The sequence below is a fragment of the Oncorhynchus mykiss genome, chromosome 26 (assembly GCF_013265735.2).
Source record: "Oncorhynchus mykiss isolate Arlee chromosome 26, USDA_OmykA_1.1, whole genome shotgun sequence".
Lineage (NCBI taxonomy): Eukaryota > Metazoa > Chordata > Actinopteri > Salmoniformes > Salmonidae > Oncorhynchus > Oncorhynchus mykiss.
In genome coordinates this window covers 39,541,281-39,566,839 of record NC_048590.1, presented here as the reverse complement: position 1 = coordinate 39,566,839, position 25,559 = coordinate 39,541,281, and the positions used below count along the sequence as shown (strand labels likewise).

General features: G+C 41.4%; 1 protein-coding gene across 3 annotated transcripts in view; it reads right to left on the bottom strand.

Annotated features, from left to right (window-relative positions):
- Nucleotides 1-25,559, bottom strand: part of LOC110506127 (protein unc-13 homolog C) — a 223,531-nt gene that overhangs the window by 31,933 nt on the left and 166,039 nt on the right. For all 3 annotated transcript variants that reach the window (XM_036964589.1, XM_036964590.1, XM_036964591.1), the window contains 5 exons: nt 18,437-18,525; nt 17,723-17,863; nt 10,489-10,612; nt 9,221-9,280; nt 5,639-5,719 (listed from right to left, as the gene is read on the bottom strand). In XM_036964589.1, coding sequence (XP_036820484.1) covers nt 5,639-5,719; nt 9,221-9,280; nt 10,489-10,612; nt 17,723-17,863; nt 18,437-18,525 — 495 coding nt within the window. The remainder of the gene's footprint in view (nt 1-5,638; nt 5,720-9,220; nt 9,281-10,488; nt 10,613-17,722; nt 17,864-18,436; nt 18,526-25,559) is intronic.

Here is a 25,559-nt window from a genome sequence, read left to right as displayed (position 1 = left end):
TATGCTCATCCAGGCTGGCAGCAGTAGGCCTAATAAAAATGTACTCTGTACTGTTGCATTAAGACAGAGGATAATTGCTTAAAGCCCTGCCACATACACACACTCCACCCCCCCCACACACTCTCCACCCAACTGGAGTTCATGAGTTCATAGGTCATCCTCCATTGGCTCTGGAAGAAGAAAGTCATGTTCAGATATAATCCAGTCACTGATGCATTATGGAATATCGGATACAGACTGAAAACAGTGGGTGAGTAATTGAGCCAAAGCTGCTCAGAGTAAATGATTCTAAGCGCTGTAGCTCTGTGTTCCAAATGACATCCTATTACCTACATAGGGTATAAAGTGTCATTTGTGACTAAGCTCTGTAGCTCTGCTGCCTCGGCAGAATAGGCACAACCCAGATTCACTCTGAAGATACCATACCGTAGGTGTTGATGAGGGAAGAATGGCAGAGAAACCATCAAAGACATATCCAACACAACACCAACTCCAAGAGCTAGTCCACACAACACCAACTCCAAGAGCTAGTCCACACAACACCAACTCCAAGAGTTAGTCCACAAAACACCAACTCCAAGAGCTAGTCCACACAACACCAACACCAAGAGCTAGCCCACACAACACCAACTCCAAGAGCTAGCCCACACAACACAAACTCCAAGAGCTAGTCCACACAACACCAACTCCAAGAGCTAGTCCACACAACACGAAGAGCTAGTCCACACAACACCAACTCCAAGAGCTAGTCCATACAACACCAACTCCAAGAGCTAGTCCATACAACACCAAGAGCTAGCCCACACAACACCAACTCCAAGAGCTAGTCCACACAACACCAACTCCAAGAGCTAGTCCACACAACACCAACTCCAAGAGCTAGTCCACACAACACCAACTCCAAGAGCTAGTCCACACAACACCAACTCCAAGAGTTAGTCCACAAAACACCAACTCCAAGAGCTAGTCCACACAACACCAACACCAAGAGCTAGCCCACACAACACCAACTCCAAGAGCTAGCCCACACAACACCAACTCCAAGAGCTAGTCCACACAACACCAACTCCAAGAGCTAGTCCACACAACACGAAGAGCTAGTCCACACAACACCAACTCCAAGAGCTAGTCCATACAACACCAACTCCAAGAGCTAGTCCATACAACACCAAGAGCTAGCCCACACAACACCAACTCCAAGAGCTAGTCCACACAACACCAACTCCAAGAGCTAGTCCACACAACACCAAGAGCTAGTCAATACAACACCAACTCCAAGAGCTAGTCCACACAACACCAAGAGCTAGCCCATACAACACCAACTCCAAGAGCTAGTCCACACAACACAAACTCCAAGAGCTAGTCCACACAACACCAACTCCAAGAGCTAGTCCACACAGCACGAAGAGCTAGTCCACACAACACCAACTCCAAGAGCTAGTCCATACAACACCAACTCCAAGAGCTAGTCCATACAACACCAAGAGCTAGCCCACACAACACCAACTCCAAGAGCTAGTCCACACAACACCAACTCCAAGACCAACTCCAAGAGCTAGCCCACACAACACCAAGAGCTAGCCCATACAACACCAACTCCAAGAGCTAGTCCTCACAACACCAAGAGCTAGCCCACACAACACCAACTCTAAGAGCTAGTCCACACAACACCAAGAGCTAGTCCACACAACACCAACTCTAAGACCTAGTCCAAACAACACCAACTCCAAGAGCTAGTCCACACAACACCAACTCCAAGAGTTAGTCCACACAACACCAACTCTAAGAGCTAGTCCACACAACACTAAGAGCTAGTCCACACAACACCAAGAGCTAGTCCACACAACACCAACTCCAAGAGCTAGTCCACACAACACCAACTCCAAGAGCTAGTCCACACAACACCAACTCCAATAGCTAGTCCACACAACACCAACACCAAGAGCTAGTCCACACAACACCAACTCCAAGAGCTAGTCCACACAACACCAACTCCAAGAGCTAGTCCACACAACACGAACTCCAAGAGCTAGTCCACACAACACCAACACCAAGAGCTAGTCCACACAACACCAACTCCAAGAGCTAGTCCACACAACACCAACTCCAAGAGCTAGTCCACACAAACACCAACTCCAAGAGCTAGTCCACACAAACACCAACTCCAAGAGCTAGTCCACACAACACCAAGAGCTAGCCCATACAACACCAACTCCAAGAGCTAGTCCACACAACACCAACTCCAAGAGCTAGTCCACACAGCACGAAGAGCTAGTCCACACAACACCAACTCCAAGAGCTAGTCCACACAACACCAACTCTAAGAGCTAGCCCACACAACACCAACTCTAAGAGCTAGTCCACACAACACCAAGAGCTAGTCCACACAACACCAACTCTAAGACCTAGTCCACACAACACCAACTCTAAGAGCTAGTCCACATGACACCAAGCGCTAGTCCACACAACACCAACTCCAAGAGTTAGTCCACACAACACCAACTCTAAGAGCTAGTCCACACAACACCAAGAGCTAGTCCACACAACACCAAGAGCTAGTCCACACAACACCAACTCCAAGAGCTAGTCCACACAACACCAACTCCAATAGCTAGTCCACACAACACCAACACCAAGAGCTAGTCTACACAACACCAACTCCAAGAGCTAGTCCACACAACACCAACTCCAAGAGCTAGTCCACACAACACAAACTCCAAGAGCTAGTCCACACAACACCAACACCAAGAGCTAGTCCACACAACACCAACTCTAAGAGCTAGCCCACACAACACCAACTCCAAGAGCTAGTCCACACAACACCAACTCCAAGAGCTAGTCCACACAAACACCAACTCCAAGAGCTAGTCCACACAACACCAAGAGCTAGCCCATACAACACCAACTCCAAGAGCTAGTCCACACAACACAAACTCCAAGAGCTAGTCCACACAACACCAACTCCAAGAGCTAGTCCACACAGCACGAAGAGCTAGTCCACACAACACCAACTCCAAGAGCTAGTCCACAAAACACCAACTCTAAGAGCTAGCCCACACAACACCAACTCCAAGAGCTAGTCCACACAACACCAACTCCAAGAGCTAGTCCATACAACACCAACTCCAAGAGCTAGTCCACACAACACCAAGAGCTAGCCCATACAACACCAACTCCAAGAGCTAGTCCACACAACACAAACTCCAAGAGCTAGTCCACACAACACCAACTCCAAGAGCTAGTCCACACAGCACGAAGAGCTAGTCCACACAACACCAACTCCAAGAGCTAGTCCATACAACACCAACTCCAAGAGCTAGTCCATACAACACCAAGAGCTAGCCCACACAACACCAACTCCAAGAGCTAGTCCACACAACACCAACTCCAAGACCAACTCCAAGAGCTAGCCCACACAACACCAAGAGCTAGCCCATACAACACCAACTCCAAGAGCTAGTCCTCACAACACCAAGAGCTAGCCCACACAACACCAACTCTAAGAGCTAGTCCACACAACACCAAGAGCTAGTCCACACAACACCAACTCTAAGACCTAGTCCACACAACACCAACTCTAAGAGCTAGTCCACATGACACCAAGAGCTAGTCCACACAACACCAACTCCAAGAGTTAGTCCACACAACACCAACTCTAAGAGCTAGTCCACACAACACCAAGAGCTAGTCCACACAACACCAAGAGCTAGTCCACACAACACCAACTCCAAGAGCTAGTCCACACAACACCAACTCTAAGAGCTAGTCCACACGACACCAAGAGCTAGTCCACACAACACCAACTCCAAGAGTTAGTCCACACACCAACTCTAAGAGCTAGTCCACACAACACCAAGAGCTAGTCCACACAACACCAAGAGCTAGTCCACACAACCCCAACTCCAAGAGCTAGTCCACACAACACCAACTCCAAGAGCTAGTCCACACAACACCAACTCCAATAGCTAGTCCACACAACACCAACTCCAATAGCTAGTCCACACAACACCAACACCAAGAGCTAGTCCACACAACACCAACTCCAAGAGCTAGTCCACACAACACCAACTCCAAGAGCTAGTCCACACAACACCAACTCCAAGAGCTAGTCCACACAACACCAACTCCAAGAGCTAGTCCACACAACACCAACTCCAAGAGCTAGCCCACACAACACCAACTCCAAGATCTAGTCCATACGACACCAACAAAAACATAAACAACAAAAAACATTTTTGTCACATACACGGATGTATGTATCATATTATCATCTCACCACCACCTGAAAAATCACAGTCATTTCATGGGGAATCTATGCTGGTTTTGCTTTTCGCGTTACATTTATCTCAAACCATTTAACACCATACAAATGTTCCCTCTTCAGAATTCCATTCTTTTTTGTTCCATTTCTTTATCTCTGTCTCTATCCGTCTCTCTCTCTCTATCCCTCCCTCCCTCCCTATCTATTTATCTTCCTCCCTCTCTCTCTCTTCCCCTCCCCTCTCTCTCCTTCATTACTGAAGGCATGAAGTCTTTAACCGGTCCTGCATTCAGCCTGTGTATCTCTGCTAGTCTCTCTCCCCCATTTCTCCCTGCTTCCCTCCCTCTCTCTCTCCTCTCTCTTCCTTTAAGTCTTTAACCAGTCCTGCATTCAGCCTGTGTATCTCCGCTAGTCTCTCTCCCCCATCTCTCCCTCCCTACCTCTCTCTCCCCCCTCACTTCCTTTAAGTATTTAATCAGTCCTGCATTCAGCCTATGTATCTCTTCCACCTGAAGGTATTACTTAACTGTGATTGGCCAGAGTCTCCTGGAAGCATTACTGAACTCCTCTAATTGGACATTCTCCTCGGAATACTGGTGGAGAGAATTCCACAGCATGACGGATCTAAACAGGGAGCTGGTGTCCATGGAGATGCAGGAATCAATTAGCTTCTGTTTCACGGCGCTGCGTTGAGTGTTCACACAGACCCCGGTCTGAACTCCTGTCTGTGTCCCAAATAGCACCCACAGGGCTCTGGTCAAAAGTACTGCACTATGTACTGACTGCATCGACTCCTCTCAGCACCACTACTCCTCTTAAAGACCTTACAACCCTACCACCCTGTTAAAACAGTCACCACTCTACAATGATCCTTTAGGTAAACTCTCATTACAACCCTACTACCCTGTTAAAACAGTCACCACTCTACAATTATCCTTTAGGTAAACTCTCATTACAACCCTACTACCCTGTTAAAACAGTCACCACTCTACAATGATCCTTTAGGTAAACTCTCTTTACAACCCTACTACCCTGTTAAAACCCTGTCCATCTCTCTTTGCACAACATTAGAGAAAGGTAGGAATCGATGGTTAGAGGGAGAAAGGAATGAGGGTAGGGATGGAAGGTGAAAGGTAAGCATCGATGGTTAGAGGGAGAAAGGAATGAGGGTAGGGATGGAAGGTGAAAGGGAGGGAGGTATGGAGGAGGCATGGATGGATTGAGAGAGGAATTGATGGAGGGATGGATGGAGGCTGAAAGGGATGGAGGAAGGGAGGGATGGATGGAAAGAGAGAGGGATGGTGGGTTAGACGGATGGAGGGAGAAACAGATGGAGGGGGGGAGAGAGGGATAGATAGAGCGAGGGCTCTCCATTACCTTGATGGTGGGAAGGACAAGGTCCATGGCTGCACACTGTCTTGGTGTCAGGCTACGGGCTTCCTCTCTGATCACATGGTCCTAGAGCGGAGAGAATAGAAAGAGATAGATTCATCAAAACATGTTTCCATAACATTCCTCTTGGAGAGGACACACACACACACACACACACACACACACACACACACACACACACACACACACACACACACACACACACACACACACACACACACACACACAGATTACATTTCAGATGTCTGCATATGATAAGTTTGCTATGTACATTGTAATGGAAAACTGTAATTTAAATGTTAATTTGAGGTATTATCAACTGTAAAAATTATAGAGCATTGTGGGGAAATTGCTGTATTTCAAAATTGCTGTATTTCAAATGGTACTGTAATTACACCCAGAATACAGTACCATATCTTTGGAGCGCTAAAAACATTTTGACCACTAGTGAGTGCATGGTATAGTTGTTCCTTACTTATTAACATATTTTAAGCGTATTGTAATATATAAAATACATAATTTTACTTGCCACCGAGCTGCCTGTAAATTACTGTCAAATTCATGGCAACCCCTTTACTGTGTATTATTAATGTGGTTCCTGAGGTGGTAAACACATTGTGAGATCTGATCATTTGATTCAGCAGGAGAATACAGCAAAACAGTACAGATAGCGACAGTACAGTTGCTTGCAAACTGCTGCTCAACCATGGCATCACAGACCCAATACTGTCTCCCTATCTTTCTGCTGTGCTTCTTGGAACATGAAATAGACTAGTGACTGTGATCAAAGAGTGTGACTGTGGGAAGATCTTTTAATTTAGGAGCAGAGATACAGGGACTTCATTAAAAACAGTTCATCTGTGTTACAGACGGATTGGAAAGCAACCATGATTACGTAATATGATGAAGACTTGGCCAGTTTAGTCATGGGTTTATAGCATGAAGTGACGTTGCATGACTAGGGTAGGAGTGGGCTGTTTTAGCAGAGATGACCTCAATCTGGATGTAATCACTATGAGAACTAACCAACTAACACAGATCTACGGCTCTGGAGGATGTACGTTGTGTACTGTGTGGGAGTCCAACTTTTGATAAATCACAACAGTGTGTGTGCATGTGTGTGTTTACTGTAGCTGTGCTCTGACGGACTAGAGATCGCAAAAACCCAGAACTGCCTATTACAGTGTTTTTCGATTGCTAAACGACAGCGGACACAACTGGAGTCACATGTGCAAAACTCTAACTACAGTCTGCACAGCAGCAGTTAATGTGGACCAAACTCTAGTTCATTTTTCATTGCTTGAACACAGTTTTCAAAACTCTACACACTTATCCCATGACTTTAACCACAACCTGCACAACACTGTGGATTTACAGCACTTTGTTCAAATGCTAACACACTGCTGTCAAAACTGTGAACTACACATTCAAAACGGAATAGATTTCAGCCTTGTGCCTTTCAAACACTGAAAGCTGAAAGGCAAAGCAGGTGTCTTGTTTTAGACTTGTTAGTGAACACACACACATATTACAGTATATATAGGTAGAGCTCAGAAAGACTCATTTTGGAAATGGAACAAGGAAGATGGATTCGTGGAGGGAGAAGGGTGGCAGGGAGAGGGCGGATGCATGGAGGAAGACAAAGAAGACAAAGAGTGAACACTGGAAAGACCTGGAAAGACCACATTCATTTGTATTTATCGATTAAGCTGGATTTAACCTTGCCAAAACACGGCGCAGAGGAAGGAATGTTACAGTGTTTTTCAATTGCTAAACGACAGCGGACACAACTGGAGTCACATGTGCAAAACTCTAACTACAGTCTGCACAGCAGCAGTTCATGTGGACCAAACTCTAGTTCATTTTTCATTGCTTGAACACAGTTTTCAAAACTCTACACACTTATCCCATGACTTTAACCACAACCTGCACAACACTGTGGATTTACAGCACTTTGTTCAAATGCTAACACACTGCTGTCAAAACTGTGAACCACACATTCAAAATGGAATAGATTTCAGCCTTGTGCCTTTCAAACACTGATAGCTGAAAGGCTAAGCAGGTGTCTTGTTTTAGACTTGTTAGTGAACACACACACATATTACAGTATACATAGGTAGAGCTCAGAAAGACTCATTTTGGAAATGGAACAAGGAAGATGGATTCGTGGAGGGAGAAGGGTGGCAGGGAGAGGGCGGATGCGTGGAGGAAGACAAAGAAGACAAAGAGTGAACACTGGAAAGACCTGGAAAGACCACATTCATTTGTATTTATCGATGAAGCTGGATTTAACCTTGCCAAAACACGGCGCAGAGGAAGGAATGTTATAGGTCAAAGGGCCACTGTGGAGGTTCCAGGCCAAAGGGGGGGAAATATCACCATGTGTGCTGCAATGGCCAATGATGGTTTGCTTCTCAACACACCACTCATTGACCCATACAACACAGAAAGGCTTATAGCTTTCCTAGAACAGCTCTATGCTCAGCTAGTGCCAGCAGAACAGGGGGAGCCAGTAAGAAACCCCCAAGTTTTTCTCATAGTTTGTGATAACATTGCTTTTCACCACTCTGCAGCTGTCACAGATTGGTTTGCAGCACATCACAGATTTATGGTTTTGTACCTGCCTGCATATTCACCCTTCCTCAACCCAATAGAGGAGTTTTTCTCTGCCTGGAGGTGGAAAGTGTTTGGTCACCACCCACATGATCAAATGTCTCTTTTGGAAGCCATGCGTGCCGGATGTGAGGACACGAGTCCAGAGGACTGCCAGGGATGGATAAGGCACTCCAGAAGGTTCTTCCCCAGGTGCATGGCAAGAGAAAACATTAGATGTGATGTTGAAGAAAACCTGTGGCCTGATGCTAGAGAGAGGCAGGATTAGTCCCTCAATTATTTGTTCGAATTACAGTATGTACTTTTAGTTTCTACCTTTTTTTTCTCATTATTGTAATTCTGTAAATTACTACAGACTATTGAAGCAAACTGCTAATTTTCATTTACCTTAAAGAATTGTTATGTTCTAAAAATGTAATAAATCATGTGAAAGAATGTCACTCTTTTCTTTGAAGAAAATATTACTTTGTATGAAGTCACTGAAATTGTTCAAACTGTAAAGATGAAACGTTTGTATTTTCTGTATTGGTGTTTGATGCTAGTGTTTTTACTCTCAGTGTGTTCTGAGTGACAGTGTGTGTTATCTCAGTGAGGGTTGTGCATAGTGTTTGGCTGCACTGAGCGTGTTTTGAGCCATGTGTTAAGAGTTGTGTTGCTTGGAATGAGTTTTGCAGGTGATGTGAACTGTTTAGCTCAGGTGACTGTTGGTAGTGCAGACTGTAGTTAGAGTTTTGCACATGTGACTCCAGTTGTGCCCACTGTCGTTTAGCAATCGAAAAAAACTGTAAACTCTGTTTTTATCACTCACTCACTCACTCACTCACTCACTCACTCACTCACTCACTCACTCACTCACACACTCACTCACACACTCACTCACACACTCACACACTCACTCACTCACACACTCACTCACTCACTCACACACACACTCACGGTGTGCCCCAGACCTACCTTGAGTTTGGATAGCTGTCCCAGGTCCTTGGCAGCACTGAAAATCATCTGGGCTCCTTGCTGTGAGGAGAAAAGACAGACAGGGTTATATCCTATATATACACATTTGAAGCACTTTCATGCTGAATATAATGTGAAAGGAAACACAAAGGTGGTACAGTAAAGGATATTGTTTTTGATGTGTGTGTGTGTATTTCTAGGGGGTTTAGGGTTAAAGTTAGAATTAGTGTTAGAATTAAGTTTAGGGTTAGGGCTAAGGTTAGATTTTGAGGTAAATGTTAGGGTTGTGGTTAGGGGTTAGGGAAAATATAATTTTGATCAGGACAGAATTGTGTCTCCCCACAAGGTTAGTTATACAAGACTGTGTGTGTGTGTGTGTGTGTGTGTGTGTGTGTGTGTGTGTGTTTGTGTGTGTGTGTGTGTTTGAGAACATCCCTTCTGGGTGTTGTCAGCCTTGTCAGTGTTGCCTGTTGGAAAAGAAGGCTTGCCTTTTCATTCCTCTATCCAGGCTTCACTAACATTTCCTGCATGACTGACACATAAAGAGAGAAGGAGACACCATCTTGTCCGAACTTTGTAAATATCCTCTATGGTGCATCTGTGTTTTGTAAATATTTGTGTGTGGGAGTGTGTCGATGTGTGCACATTTACAGACTAGAGGATATTCCAGCCAGAGGTAGGCAACCTCGGTCATGGAATGTTGCAGATACTGGACTGTAGTGATTTTTCCGTTAGATCGTTTTTTGTTTCAGTCCTGGGAGACCAGATAGTAGGTAGAATTGGCCAATTATCTCATTTGGTTCCTGCTGGGGGCAAGTAAACACTTCAGTACCTGTAGCTCTCCAGAACCACAGCTACCTACTTCTGCTCCAGTGTAAGAGGTTCTCCCATCATGGTTAGAATAGTTTCATGACTTACAGTGGTCATTGAGAGGTGTGAGGACTATCTGTCTCTCTATGTGTGTGTGTGTGTGTGTGTGTGTGTGTGTGTGTGTGTGTGTGTGTGTGTGTGTGTGTGTGTGTGCGCGTGCGTGTGCATGCATATGTGTTTATATATATCATCTTACAGTCTGGCAATTGAGAGGCGGTAAGACTATCATTCTCTCAATGGTGTTGAATGTGTGTTTGGTGTGTGTGTGTGTTTGGTGTGTATAACATAACATCTTACATTCTGGTCATTGAGAGGTTGTAAGACTATCTTTCTCTCAATGGTATTGAATGTGTGTTTGGTGTGTGTGTGTGTTTGGTGTGTATAACATAACATCTTACATTCTGGTCATTGAGAGGTGGTAAGACTATCATTCTCTCAATAGTGATGAGGACGATCTTCCACAGTTCCTTCAGGACTCGTTTCAACACCGTCTTCTCACAGATCTTTGCAAATAAAATCAAACTGCAAAGCAGAGCAGAGCAGAGACAGAGCAGAGCAGAGAGAGACAGAGCAGAGAGAGACAGAGCAGAGAGACAGAGCAGAGAGAGACAGAGCAGAGAGAGACAGAGATAGAGACAGAGACAGAGATAGAGACAGAGATAGAGATAGAGACAAAGATAGATACAGAGACAGAGCAGAACCAACAGTCTAAGTCAGATGTAAAACCACAGCAGAAACACAATCATTAGACTTTCAAATCAACATTTTTGAGATGTTTTGAGACCTCTATAGTAGTCTAATGTCAAGATGAAACCCCATCCCACGACATCTGTTGTGTAGATCCAGCTATATGCCTCCAGCCCAAAGATAAAAATAGAGTAAACCAGGAAAAACAGGGAATTAGTCCGTGCTTATCTTTGCAATGTATTTGTGATGAAGGCGTATAGCTGGATTTACACAACGGATGTCGTGGGATGTGTTTTCATCTAGAAATTAGATTACTTTAGAGGTCTGAAAACATTTGACAAACTTTCATTTATGAATGAAATGTCCCTTTAACAAAGTTACAGACGTTACAAGCCACATACGTCACAGGGCCTATAGGAAGACAACAGGATCAAACACAATCAAGGGTGAAGTTCAAAAAGCCATGATATGTGGAATAAATGCATCAGCTTCACGTGATAATCTCAGTGAACGGAAAACCTTGGTTGAGGATTTCGTTTTGCATATTATTAAGAGGATTCTACTGTAATACCCCATTGGCCTCGATGTTGCCGTGAGTGTCTGAGAGAGAATCACACAGCTTATGCGATGGATGTCAGAGTAGAGAAGATAGCCTACAAGATAATGTTGGAATACATACAGCTTCCTGTTGAATACTGGATTGAATATCAATATGGATGTTGCCACTCTGAAGTAGAGAAACACCTACAACAATAACAAACACACAAAGGCACGCACGTACTCACACACACCTAAATATACTGAGAAACACAAGCGCTAACTATATACAGAGACACAAATGACACACGCAGATGCACGTACACACATATAAAAACAAATACATGTTTTTCATTGCACGTGTGTGTGTGTGTCAGTTTGTGTGTTTGTGATTTTTGTGTATGTTCTCCTCTACCGCAGGGGGAGTAGTAACATCAGTATTGATATTGAATCCAGTGTATCCATAACACCTCCAGACTGACTCATTATAATGCGGAAAAGAGCCATATCATCCTGCCTTTCCACAGCATGGACCTACTCTAGACCTACTAGGACTGGGATGATCAACTAGACTCTATAATTGATGGTCAGGGGGCCGGAACATTATTACAAATCATTTGTAGACTGCAAATTGGCTGCGAGAAGCCAAAACAGATACAATATTTAACTAAAACATAATAATATCAAACCTTGCTTACATTTGTATACAATCACATATACAGCTAACTGCCAAAATAATGGAAACACTTGAATAAATTAGGGATACAAAGTATATTGAAAGCAGGTGCTTCCACACAGGTGTGGTTCCTGAGTTAATTAAACAATTAACATACAATCATGCTTATGGTCATGTATAAAAATGATTGGCTGGCCATTATTTTGGTTACCATGGCTTTGCCCCCAAAATATGACAATGACCCCATCCAAAGGACAAAAGTGGTCACTGAATGGTTTGGTGAGCATGAAAACGATGTAAACCGTATGCCATGGCTTTCTCAGTCACCAGATCTCAACACAATTGAACACTTATGAGAGATTCTGGAGCGGCACCTGAGACAGCGTTATCCATCACCATCAACAAAACACCAAATTATGGAATTTGTTGTGGAAGAATGGTATCGTATTCCTCCAATAGAGTTCTGGACACTATGAATCTGTGCAAGGTGCATTGAAGTTGTTCTGGCTCGTGGTGACCCAACACCCTGTTAAGACACTTTATGAATCTATGCAAGGTGCATTGAAGTTGTTCTGGCTCGTGGTGACCCAACACCCTGTTAAGACACTTTATGAATCTATGCAAGGTGCATTGAAGTTGTTCTGGCTCGTGGTGACCCAACACCCTGTTAAGACACTTTATGTTTATGTTTCCTTTACTTTGGCAGCTACCTGTATCTCTATTATGTGAGGGAATACTTTGGAAAAGATTTCCACAATTATTAAAATTAATGTTATTATTATTATTTTGCTCAGATAAATTGTGGGGCCAATAGGCCGACAGTTGGGGAACCCTGTAGTAGTAGTAACTTACTCAAAGCTCCTCACTGATAATTTCTTAACTTACTCAAAGCTCCAACCTCTAGGATAACTGGTTAACTAACTAAAATCTCCTCTATGATAACTGGTTAACTAACTCAAAGCCCCTCTAGGATAACTAGTTAACTTACTCAAAGCTCCAACCTCTAGGATAACTGGTTAACTAACTCAAAGCCCCTCTAGGATATCTAGTTAACTTACTCAAAGCTCCAACCTCTAGGATAACTGGTTAACTAACTCAAAGCTCCAACCTCTAGGATATCTGGTTAACTAACTCAAATCTCCTCTTGGATAACTGGTTAACTAACTCAAAGCTCCTCTAGGATAACTGGTTAACTAACTCAAAGCTCCTCCAGGATAACTGGTTAACTAACGCAAAGCTACTCTAAGATAACTGGTTAACTTACTCAAAGCTCCAACCTCTAGGATAACTGGTTAACTAACTCAATGCTCCAACCTCTAGGAAAACTGGTTAACTATCTCAAAGCTCCTCTAGGATAACTGGTTAACTATCTCAAAGCTCCTCTAGGATAACTGGTTAACTAACTCAAAGCTCGTCTAGGATATCTGATTTACTAACTCAAAGCTCCAACCTCTAGGATAACTGGTTAACTAACTCAAAGCTCATCTAGGATAAGTGGTTTACTAACTCAAAGCTCCAACCTCTAGGATAACTGGTTAACTAACTCAAAGCTCAAACCTCTAGGATAACTGGTTAACTAACTCAAAGCTCCTCTCTGATAACTGGTTAACTAACTCAAAGCTCATCTAGGATAACTGTTTAACCAACTCAAAGCTCCAAGCTCTAGGATAACTGGTTAACTTACTCAAAGCTCCTCTAGGATAACTGGTTAACTAACTCAAAGCTCCTCTAGGATAACTGGTTAACTAACTCAACGCTCTTCTAGGATAACTGGTTAACTAACTCAAAGCTCCTCTTTGATAACTGGTTAACTAACTCATAGCTCCTCTAGGTTAACTGGTTAACTAACTCAAAGCTCCAACTACTAGGATTAATGGTTAACTAACTCAAAGCTCCAACCTCTAGGATATCTGGTTAACTAACTCAAATATCCTCTTGGATAACTGCTTAACTAACTCAAAGCTCCTCTAGGATAACTGGTTAACTAACTCAAATCTCATCTTGGATAACTGGTTAACTTACTCAAAGCTCCTCTCTGATAACTTCTTAACTTACTCAAAGCTCCAACCTCTAGGATAACTGGTTAACTAACTCAAATCTCCTCTATGATAACTGGTTAACTAACTCAAAGCCCCTCTAGGATAACTAGTTAACTTACTCAAAGCTCCAACCTCTAGGATAACTGGTTAACTAACTCAAAGCCCCTCTAGGATAACTAGTTAACTTACTCAAAGCTCCAACCTCTAGGATAACTGGTTAACTAACTCAAAGCTCCAACCTCTAGGATATCTGGTTAACTAACTCAAATCTCCTCTTGGATAACTGGTTAACTAACTCAAAGCTCCTCTAGGATAACTGGTTAACTAACTCAAATCTCCTCTTGGATAACTGGTTAACTTACTCAAAGCTCCTCTCTGATAACTTCTTAACTTACTCAAAGCTCCAACCTCTAGGATAACTGGTTAACTAACTCAAATCTCCTCTATGATAACTGGTTAACTAACTCAAAGCTCCTCTCAGATAACTGGTTAACTTACTCAAAGTTCCAACCTCTAAGATAACTGGTTAACTAACGTATTGCTCCAACCTCTAGGATAACTGGTTAACTAACTCAAAGCCCCTCTAGGATAACGAGTTAACTTACTCAAAGCCCCAACCTCTAGGATAACTGGTTAACTAACTCAAAGCCCCTCTAGGATAACTAGTTAACTTACTCAAAGCTCCAACCTCTAGGATAACTGGTTAACTAACTCAAAGCTTCTCTAGGGTAACTGGTTAACTAACTCAAAGCTCCTCTGGGATAACTGGTTAACTTTCTCAAAGCTCCTCTATGATAACTCGTTAACTAACTCAAAGCTCAAACCTCTAGGATAACTGGTTAACTAACTCAAAGCTCCTATAGGATAACTGGTTAACTTTCTCAATGCTCCTCTATGATAACTGGTTAACTAACTCAAAGCTCCAACCTCTAGGATAACTGGTTAACTAACTCAAAGCTTCTCTAGGGTAACTGGTTAACTAACTCAAAGCTCCTCTGGGATAACTGGTTAACTTTCTCAAAGCTCCTCTATGATAACTCGTTAACTAACTCAAAGCTCCAACCTCTAGGAAAACTGGTTAACTATCTCAAAGCTCCTCTAGGATAACTGGTTAACTATCTCAAAGCTCCTCTAGGATAACTGGTTAACTATCTCAAAGCTCCTCTAGGATAACTGGTCAACTAACTAAAAGCTACTCTCAGATAACTGGTTAACTAACTCAAAGCTCCTCCAGGATAACTGGTTAACTAACGCAAAGCTACTCTAAGATAACTGGTTAACTTACTCAAAGCTCCAACCTCTAGGAAAAATGGTTAACTATCTCAAAGCTCCTCTAGGATAACTGGTTAACTATCTCAAAGCTCCTCAAAGATAACTGGTTAACTAACTCAAAGCTCGTCTAGGATAACTGGTTTACTAACTCAAAGCTCAAACCTCTAGGATAACTGGTTAACTAACTCAAAGCTCCAACCTCTAGGAAAACTGGTTAACTATCTCAAAGCTCCTCTAGGATAACTGGTTAACTATCTCAAAGCTCCTCTAGGATAACTGGTTAACTATCTCAAAGCTCCTCTAGGATAACTGGTTAACTTACTCAAAGCTCCAACCTCTAGGATAACTGGTTAACTAACTCAAAGCTCCAACCTCTAGGAAAACTGGTTAACTATCTCAAAGCTCCTCTAGGATAACTGGTTAACTATCTCAAAGCTCCTCTAGGATAACTGGTCAACTAACTAAAAGCTACTCTCAGATAACTGGTTAACTAACGCAAAGCTCCTCTAGGTTAACTGGTTAACTAACTTAAAGCTCCTCTAGGATAACTGGTTAACTTACTAAAAGCTCCAACCTCTTGGATAACTGGTTAACTAACTCAAAGCAACTCTAGGATAACTGGTTAACTTACTCAAAGCTCCAACCTCTAGGATAACTGGTTAACTAACTAAAAGATCCAACCTCTAGGATAACTGGTTAACTAACTCAAAGCTCCAACCTCTAGGATAACTGGTTAACTAACTAAAAGCTACTCTCAGATAACTGGTTAACTAACTCAAAGCTCCTCCAGGATATCTGGTTAACTAACGCAAAGCTACTCTAGGATAACTGGTTTACTAACTCAAAGCTCCAACCTCTAGGATAACTGGTTAACTATCTCAAAGCTCCTCTAGGATAACTGGTTAACTAACTCAAAGCTCGTCTAGGATAACTGGTTTACTAACTCAAAGCTCCAACCTCTAGGATAACTGGTTAACTAACTCAAAGCTCGTCTAGGATAACTTGTTTACTAACTCAAAGCTTCAACCTCTAGGATAACTGGTTAACTAACTCAAAGCCCCTCTAGGATAACTAGTTAACTTACTCAAAGCTCCAACCTCCAGGATAACTGGTTAACTAACTCAAAGCCCCTCTAGGATAACTAGTTAACTTACTCAAAGCTCCAACCTCTAGGATAACTGGTTAACTAACTCAAAGCTTCTCTTGGATAACTGGTTAACTAACTCAAAGCTCCTCTAGGATAACCGGTTAACTAACTCAAATCTCCTCTTGGATAACTGGTTAACTTACTCAAAGCTCCTCTCTGATAACTTCTTAACTTACTCAAAGCTCCAACCTCTAGGATAACTGGTTAACTAACTCAAATCTCCTCTATGATAACTATTTAACTAACTCAAAGCTCCTCTCAGATAACTGGTTAACTTACTCAAAGTTCCAACCTCTAGGATAACTGGTTAACTAACGTATTGCTCCAACCTGTAGGATAACTGGTTAACTAACTCAAAGCCCCTCTAGGATAACTAGTTAACTTACTCAAAGCTCCAACCTCTAGGATAACTGGTTAACTAACTCAAAGCCCCTCTAGGATAACTAGTTAACTTACCCAAAGCTCCAACCTCTAGAATAACTGGTTAACTAACTCAAAGCTCCTCTAGGATAACTGGTTAACTAACTCAAAGCTCCAACCTCTAGGATAACTGGTTAACTAACTCAAAGCTCCTCTAGGATAACTGGTTAACTTTCTCAAAGCTCCTCTATGATAACTGGTTAACTAACTCAAAGCTCCTCTAAGATAACTGGTTAACTTTCTCAAAGCTCCTCTAGGATAACTGGTTAACTTACTCAAAGCTCCAACCTCTAGGATAACTGGTTAACTTACTCAAATCCCCTCTAGGATAACTGGTTAACTTACTCAAAGCTCCAACCTCTAGGATAACTAGTTGACTAACTCAAAGCTCCTCTAGGATAACTGGTTAACTATCTCAAAGCTCCTCTAGGATAACTGGTTAACTAACTCAAAGCTCCAACCTCTAGAATAACTGGTTGACTAACTCAAAGCTCCTCTAGGATAACGGCCACATGCATTCAGACACCTACTGAGTCTTACAATATGAATCCTCAGTGAAAACAAACACTTACTTTTTATCCAGGAGTTGCATGAGGGTTTACTAACCTCTCAACTAACGGTTATTAACCCAACCCTCTCACTTCTTGGCTAACTGGTTACCTCAATGTTAACTCAAGGGTGTAAACAGAAACCTACAATTTATCCAGGAGATACATGGATACGCTACTGGATACTAACCTGTAAACCAGCTGATAATTTGCCTATAGGGACCTACTTTTTATCCAGGAGATACATGGATACGCTACTGGATACTAACCTGTAAGCCAGCTGATAATTTGCCTATAGGGACCTACTTTTTATCCAGGAGGTCCATGAGTGGTCTGAGGACAGTCTCAGCATCCATGGCAGCGTTGCTCTTCCCTGCAGCACTCCCCTTCATCTGGACTAATTCCTGGTTCATCTGCTTTACACAGTCCTCAATCACCGGTTTGAAACTGGACAGGGAAATAACACAGGGTTAGCACAGATACACACAGACCACAGATACACACAGACCACAGATACACACAGACCACAGATACACACAGACCACAGATATAAACAGACCACAGATACACACAGACCACAGAGATACACACAGACCACAGATACACACAGACCACAGAGATACACACAGACCACACATACACACAGACCACAGATACACACAGACCACAGATATAAACAGACCACAGATACACACAGACCACAGAGATACACACAGACCACAGATACACACAGACAACAGAGATACACACAGACCTCAGATACACACAGACCACAGAGATACACACAGACCACACATACACACAGACCACAGATACACACAGACACACACAGACCACAGACACACACATACCACAGACGCACACAGACCACAGACACACACAGATCACAGACACACACAGACCACAAACACACACAGACCACAGATACACACAGACCACAGATACACACAGACCACAGACACACACAGACCACAGATACACATGAACACAGACACACACACGCACACAGAACACACACACCTGGAGCCGAAGACTGCACTGAGCTCATCCAGCACGGTGTTGAGTTTGTTCTGCAGTTCCTTCAGTAGTTCACTGGCCTCAGCATCCAGCTGCAACAGTAACAGGCAAGGAAATGCCCATCATTAGCTGCTACATCAATACAGCTTTATATCAATATCACTATACATCTCCAACATATCACCAACACTATATATCTCTACTATATCACTAACACTATACATCTCCATTATATCACTAACACTATACATCTCTACTATATCACTAACACTATACATCTCTACTATATCACTAACACTATTCATCTCTAATATATCACTAACACTATACATCTCTACTATATCACTAACACTATACATCTCCATTATATCACTAACACTATACATCTCTACTATATCACCAACACGATACATCTCCTCTATATCACTAACACTATACATCTCCATTATATCACTAACACTATACATCTCCATTATATCACTAACACTATACATCTCCACTATATCACTAACACTATACATCTCCACTATATCACTAACACTATACATCTCTACTATATCACTAACACTATACATCTCCATTATATCACTAACACTATACATCTCTACTATATCACCAACACGATACATCTCCTCTATATCACTAACACTATACATCTCCATTATATCACTAACACTATACATCTCCATTATATCACTAACACTATACATCTCCATTATATCACTAACACTATACATCTCCATTATATCACTAACACTATACATCTCTACTATATCACTAACACTATACATCTCTACTATATCACTAACACTATTCATCTCTAATATATCACTAACGCTATACATCTCTAATATATCACTAACACTATACATCTCCACTATATCACCAACACTATACATCTCCAACATATCACCAACACTATATATCTCCATTATATCACTAACACTATACATCTCCATTATATCACTAACACTATACATCTCCATTATATCACTAACACTATACATCTCCATTATATCACTAACACTATACATCTCCATTATATCACTAACACTATACATCTCCATTATATCACTAACACTATACATCTCCATTATATCACTAACACTATACATCTCCATTATATCACTAACACTATACATCTCCATTATATCACTAACACTATACATCTCTACTATATCACTAACACTACACATCTCTAATATATCACTAACACTATACATCTCCATTATATCACTAACTCTATACATCTCCTCTATATCACTAACACTATACATCTCCATTATATCAATATCACTATACATCTCCAACATATCACCAACACTATACATCTCTACTATATCACTAACACTATACATCTCCATTATATCACTAACACTATACATCTCTACTATATCACTAACACTATACATCTCTACTATATCACTAACACTATTCATCTCTAATATATCACTAACACTATACATCTCTAATATATCACTAACACTATACATCTCCACTATATCACCAACACTATACATCTCCAACATATCACCAACACTATACATCTCCTCTATATCACTAACACTATACATCTCCATTATATCACTAACACTATACATCTCTACTATATCACTAACACTATACATCTCCATTATATCACTAACACTATACATCTCTAATATATCACTAACACTATACATCTCCTCTATATCACTAACACTATACATTTTTACTAAATCACTAACACTATACATCTCCACTATATAACTAACACTATACATCTCTATTATATCACTAACACTATACATCTCCATTATATCACTAACACTATACATCTCCATTATATCACTAACACTATACATCTCTACTATATCACTCACACTATACATCTCCATCATATCACTAACACTATACATCTCTAATATATCACTAACACTATACATCTCCTCTATATCACTAACACTATACATCTTTACTATATAACTAACACTATACATCTCCATTATAAGACTAACACTATACATATTTACTATATCACTAACACTATACATCTCCACGATATCACTAACACTATACATCTCCATTATACATCTAACACTATACATCTCCACTATATCACTAACACTATACATCTCCACTATATCACTAACACTATATGCCTTTACTATATCACTAACACTATACATCTCCACTATATCACTAACACTATATATCTCCTCTATATCACTAACACTATACATCTCCACTATATCACTAAAACTATACACCTCCATTATATCACTAACACTACACATCTCCACTATATCACTAACACTATACATCTCCAATACATCACTAACACTATACATCTCCACTATATCACCAACACTATACATCTCCACTATATCACTAACACTATATGCCTTTACTATATCACTAACACTATACATCTCCACTATATCACTTACACTATACATATTTACTATATCACTAACATTATACATCTCCATTATATCACTAACACTATACATCTCCACTATATCACTAACACTATACATCTCCTCTATATCACTAACACTATACAACACAAATATATCAATAACACTATACATCTCCACTATATCACCAACACTATACATCTCTACTATATCAACAAAACTATACATCTTTACTATATCACTAACAATATACATCTCCACTATATCACCAACACTATACATCTCTACTACATCACTAACACCATACATCTTTACTGTATCACTAACACTATACATCTCCACTATATCACCAACACTATACATCTCTACTATATCACCAACACTATACATCTCCACTATATCACTAACACTATACATCTCCAATATATCACTAACACTATACATCTCCACTATATCACCAACACTATACATCTCTACTATATCACTAACACCATACATCTCTACTATATCACTAACACTATACCACCAACACTATACATCTCTACTATATCACTAACACTATACATCTCCACTATATAACTAACACTATACATCTCCACTACATCACCAACACTATACATCTCCACTATATCACTAACACTATACATATTTACTATATCACTAACATTATACATCTCCATTATATCACTAACACTATACATCTCCTCTATATCACTAACACTATACAACACAAATATATCACTAACACTATACATCTCCACTATATCACCAACACTATACATCTCTACTATATCAACAAAACTATACATCTTTACTATATCACTAACACTATACATCTCCACTATATCACCAACACTATACATCTCTACTACATCACTAACACCATACATCTTTACTATATCACTAACACTATACATCTCCACTATATCAACCAACACGATACATCTCTACTATATCACTAACACTATACATCTCCACTATATCACTAACACTATACATCTCCATTATATCACTAACACTATACATCTCCTCTATATCACTAACACTATACATCTCCAATATATCACTAACACTATACATCTCCTCTATATCACTAACACTATACATCTCCACTATATCACCAACACTATACATCTCTAATATATCACTAACACCATACATCTTTACTATATCACTAACACTATACATCTCCACTATATCACTAACACTATACAGCTCTACTATATCACCAACACTATACATCTCCTCTATATCACTAACAATATACATCTCCATTATATCACTAACAATATACATCTCCACTATATCACTAAAACTATACATCTCCACTATATCACCAACACTATGCATATTTACTATATCACTAACACTATACATCTCCACTATATCACCAACACTATACATCTCTACTATATCACTAACACTATACATATCCACTATATCACTAACACTATACATCTCCTCTATATCACTAACTCTATACATCTCCAATATATCACTAACACTATACATCTCTACTGTATCACCAACACTATATATCTCTACTATATCACTAACACTATACATCTCTACTATATCACGAACACTATACATCTCTACTATATCACCAACACTATACATCTCTACTACATCACCAACACTATACATCTCTACTATATCACTAACAGTATACATCTCTACTGTATCACGAACACTATACATCTCTACCATATCACCAACACTATACATCTCCACTATATCACTAACACTATACATCTCCACTATATCACCAACACTACACATCTCCATTATACCACTAACACTATACATCTCCACTATTTCACTAACACTATACATCTTTACTACATCACTAACACTGTACATCTCCATTATATCACTAACACTATACATCTTTACTATATCACTAACACTATACATCTCCACTATATCACTAACACTATACATCTCTACTATATCACCAACACTATACATCTCCACTATATCACTAACACTATACATCTCCATTATATCACTAACACTATACATCTCTAATATATCACGAACACTATACATTTCTACTATATCACTAACACTATACACCTCCATTATATCACTAACACTATACATCTCCATTATATCACTAACACTATACATCTCTAATATATCACGAACACTATACATTTCTACTATATCACTAACACTATACACCTCCATATCTCTGCATCACTATGGGCCTTATATTCTGCACACAAAAACGTTGTCTGAAATGGCACCCTATTCTCTATATAGTGCACTACTTTTGACCAGAGCCCTATGGACCCTTGTCACCCAATTCTCTGTATTGTGCACTACTTTTGACCATAGTCCTATGCGATCAATGGTCAAAAGTTAAAAAGTATTGCACTATATAGAGAATAGAGTGACAAGGGTCCATATGGCTCTGGTAAAAAGTAGTGCACTGTAAAGAATAGGGTGCTATATCACTACTTTACTACGGGCGGAATTCTGGCATTTAACTTGATCTTATGTTGAGTCTCTCATTGACATCAATGAATGATTTACACCAGGGTCTGAGTTATTCTCACCTCAACCCTGAACATGGCCCTGTGCCAACGCATCATTACTTCACTCCATCAATATGTTAGTGTCCCAAATGGCACCCTATTCCCAATATAGTGCACTCATTTTGTCTAGGGACCATAGGGCTCTGATCAAAAGTGGTCCACTATAAAGGGAATAGGGTGCCATTTGAGATGCAGACTATGTCAGCCTCTCTGGCATGAAGAGGGGCAGAGTTGAGACTGGGAGGGATGGGTGGATAGGATGGGGGTGAGAGTATGGGTGTGCCATGGAGGGGGACAGAGTTCAGCCTGGATGAGACAGAGAGGGATGGGTGGACAGGATGGGGGTGAGAGTATGGGTGTGCCATGGAGGGGGACAGAGTTCAGCCTGGATGAGACAGGGAGGGATGGGTGGACAGGATGGGGGTGAGAGTATGGGTGTGCCATGGAGGGGGACAGAGTTCAGCCTGGATGAGACAGGGAGGGATGGGTGGACAGGATGGGGGTGAGGGTATGGGTGTGCCATGCCATGGAGGGGGGCAACAGCCACTTTAAGGAAGTGTCCCAAATATCAACCTATTCCCTATATAGAGGCTCTGGTCAAAAGTAGTGCACTCTGTAGAGAATAGGGTGCCATTCGAAAGGCAGCATAAAGGTGTTTTAGAGCAAGAAAGTTTGGTGGAGACAATAGATCCCTAACCCTGTGAATGTGTTTTAGAGCAGGTTTGGTGGAGACAGATAGATCCCCAACCCTGTGAATGTGTTTTAGAGCAGGTTTGGTGGAGACAATAGATCCCCAACCCTGTGAATGTGTTTTAGAGCAGGTTTGGTGGAGACAATAGATCCCCAACCATGTGAATGTGTTTTAGAGCAGGTTTGGTGGAGACAGATAGATCCCCAACCCTCTAAATGTGTTTTAGAGGGGAGATCTCATCTATCTGGGTGTGACGGTCTCATCGTCACTCAGTCAGCTCACAGGACCCAGCCTCCCAACTCTACTCTCTGATAGTCAGTCAAGTACATGGTTAGTACGCGAAGCACATGTTGTGTCTGGCTCACAGTCCCCACATTACTGGATGCCTCTGAAGTACCATGTCAGGAGGAGAGGACATTGGGTGCATCCTAAATGTTCCATATGTAGTGCACGATGGGCCCTGGTTAAAAGTAGTGCACTACTGTCTGTAGGGAATCGGGTGTAATTTGGGATATAACATCTATAGGGCCTGTCTGTGTATTCCAGGGTGTACTGAAAAGAGAACAGAGGGGCAGACAGCGTCATTTAGAATGACTAAAGACTTTCTGACTGGCCTGCTCTGACTGGCCTGCTCCTTGATGGGTTTAAGTCTACTCTATCGATCCTACAATTCACCAGTTACACGAATACCACCAAAGGTGGCTCCCCTTCCTGTTCGGGTGGCGCTCGGAGGTCGTCGTCGCCGGTCTACTAGCTGCCACCGATCCCTTTTTCCTTTTCGTTTGTTTTTGTCTAATTGTTTTCACCTGTTCCTTGTTGGGGTTTTGGGACGGGTGTTATTTAAGTTTGTTTAGCCCGCTGGTGTTTGTGCGAGCTTGTGGTTATTTTACGTGAGTGGTGTTTGTGTATTTTTGGGTTTTCGCTGTCCGGTATTTTGGTAACAGTGGGTTTGGGTTTTCGCTGTCCGGTATTTTGGTAACAGTGGGTTTGGGTTTTCGCTGTCCGGTATTTTGGTAACAGTGGGTTTGGGTTTTCGCTGTCCGGTATTTTGGTAACAGTGGGTTTGGGTTTTCGCTGTCCGGTATTTTGGTAACAGTGGGTTTGGGTTTTCGCTGTCCGGTATTTTGGTAACAGTGGGTTGGGGTTTTCGCTGTCCGGTATTTTGGTAACAGTGGGTTTGGGTTTTCGCTGTCCGGTATTTTGGTAACAGTGGGTTTGGGTTTTCGCTGTCCGGTATTTTGGTAACAGTGGGTTTGGGTTTTCGCTGTCCTGTATTTTGGTAACAGTGGGTTTGGGTTTTCGCTGTCCGATATCTTGGTAACAGTGGGATTGGGTTTTCGCTGTCCGATATCTTGGTAACAGTGGGATTGGGTTTTCGCTGTCCGGTAGCTTGGTAACAGTGGGTTTGGGTTTTGTTGCACCTGTTTTGGGCTTCACCCATGTTTGTCCCTGTTACTGTGCTTGAGGACATTAAGGCGTTTTTTGCCGTCTAC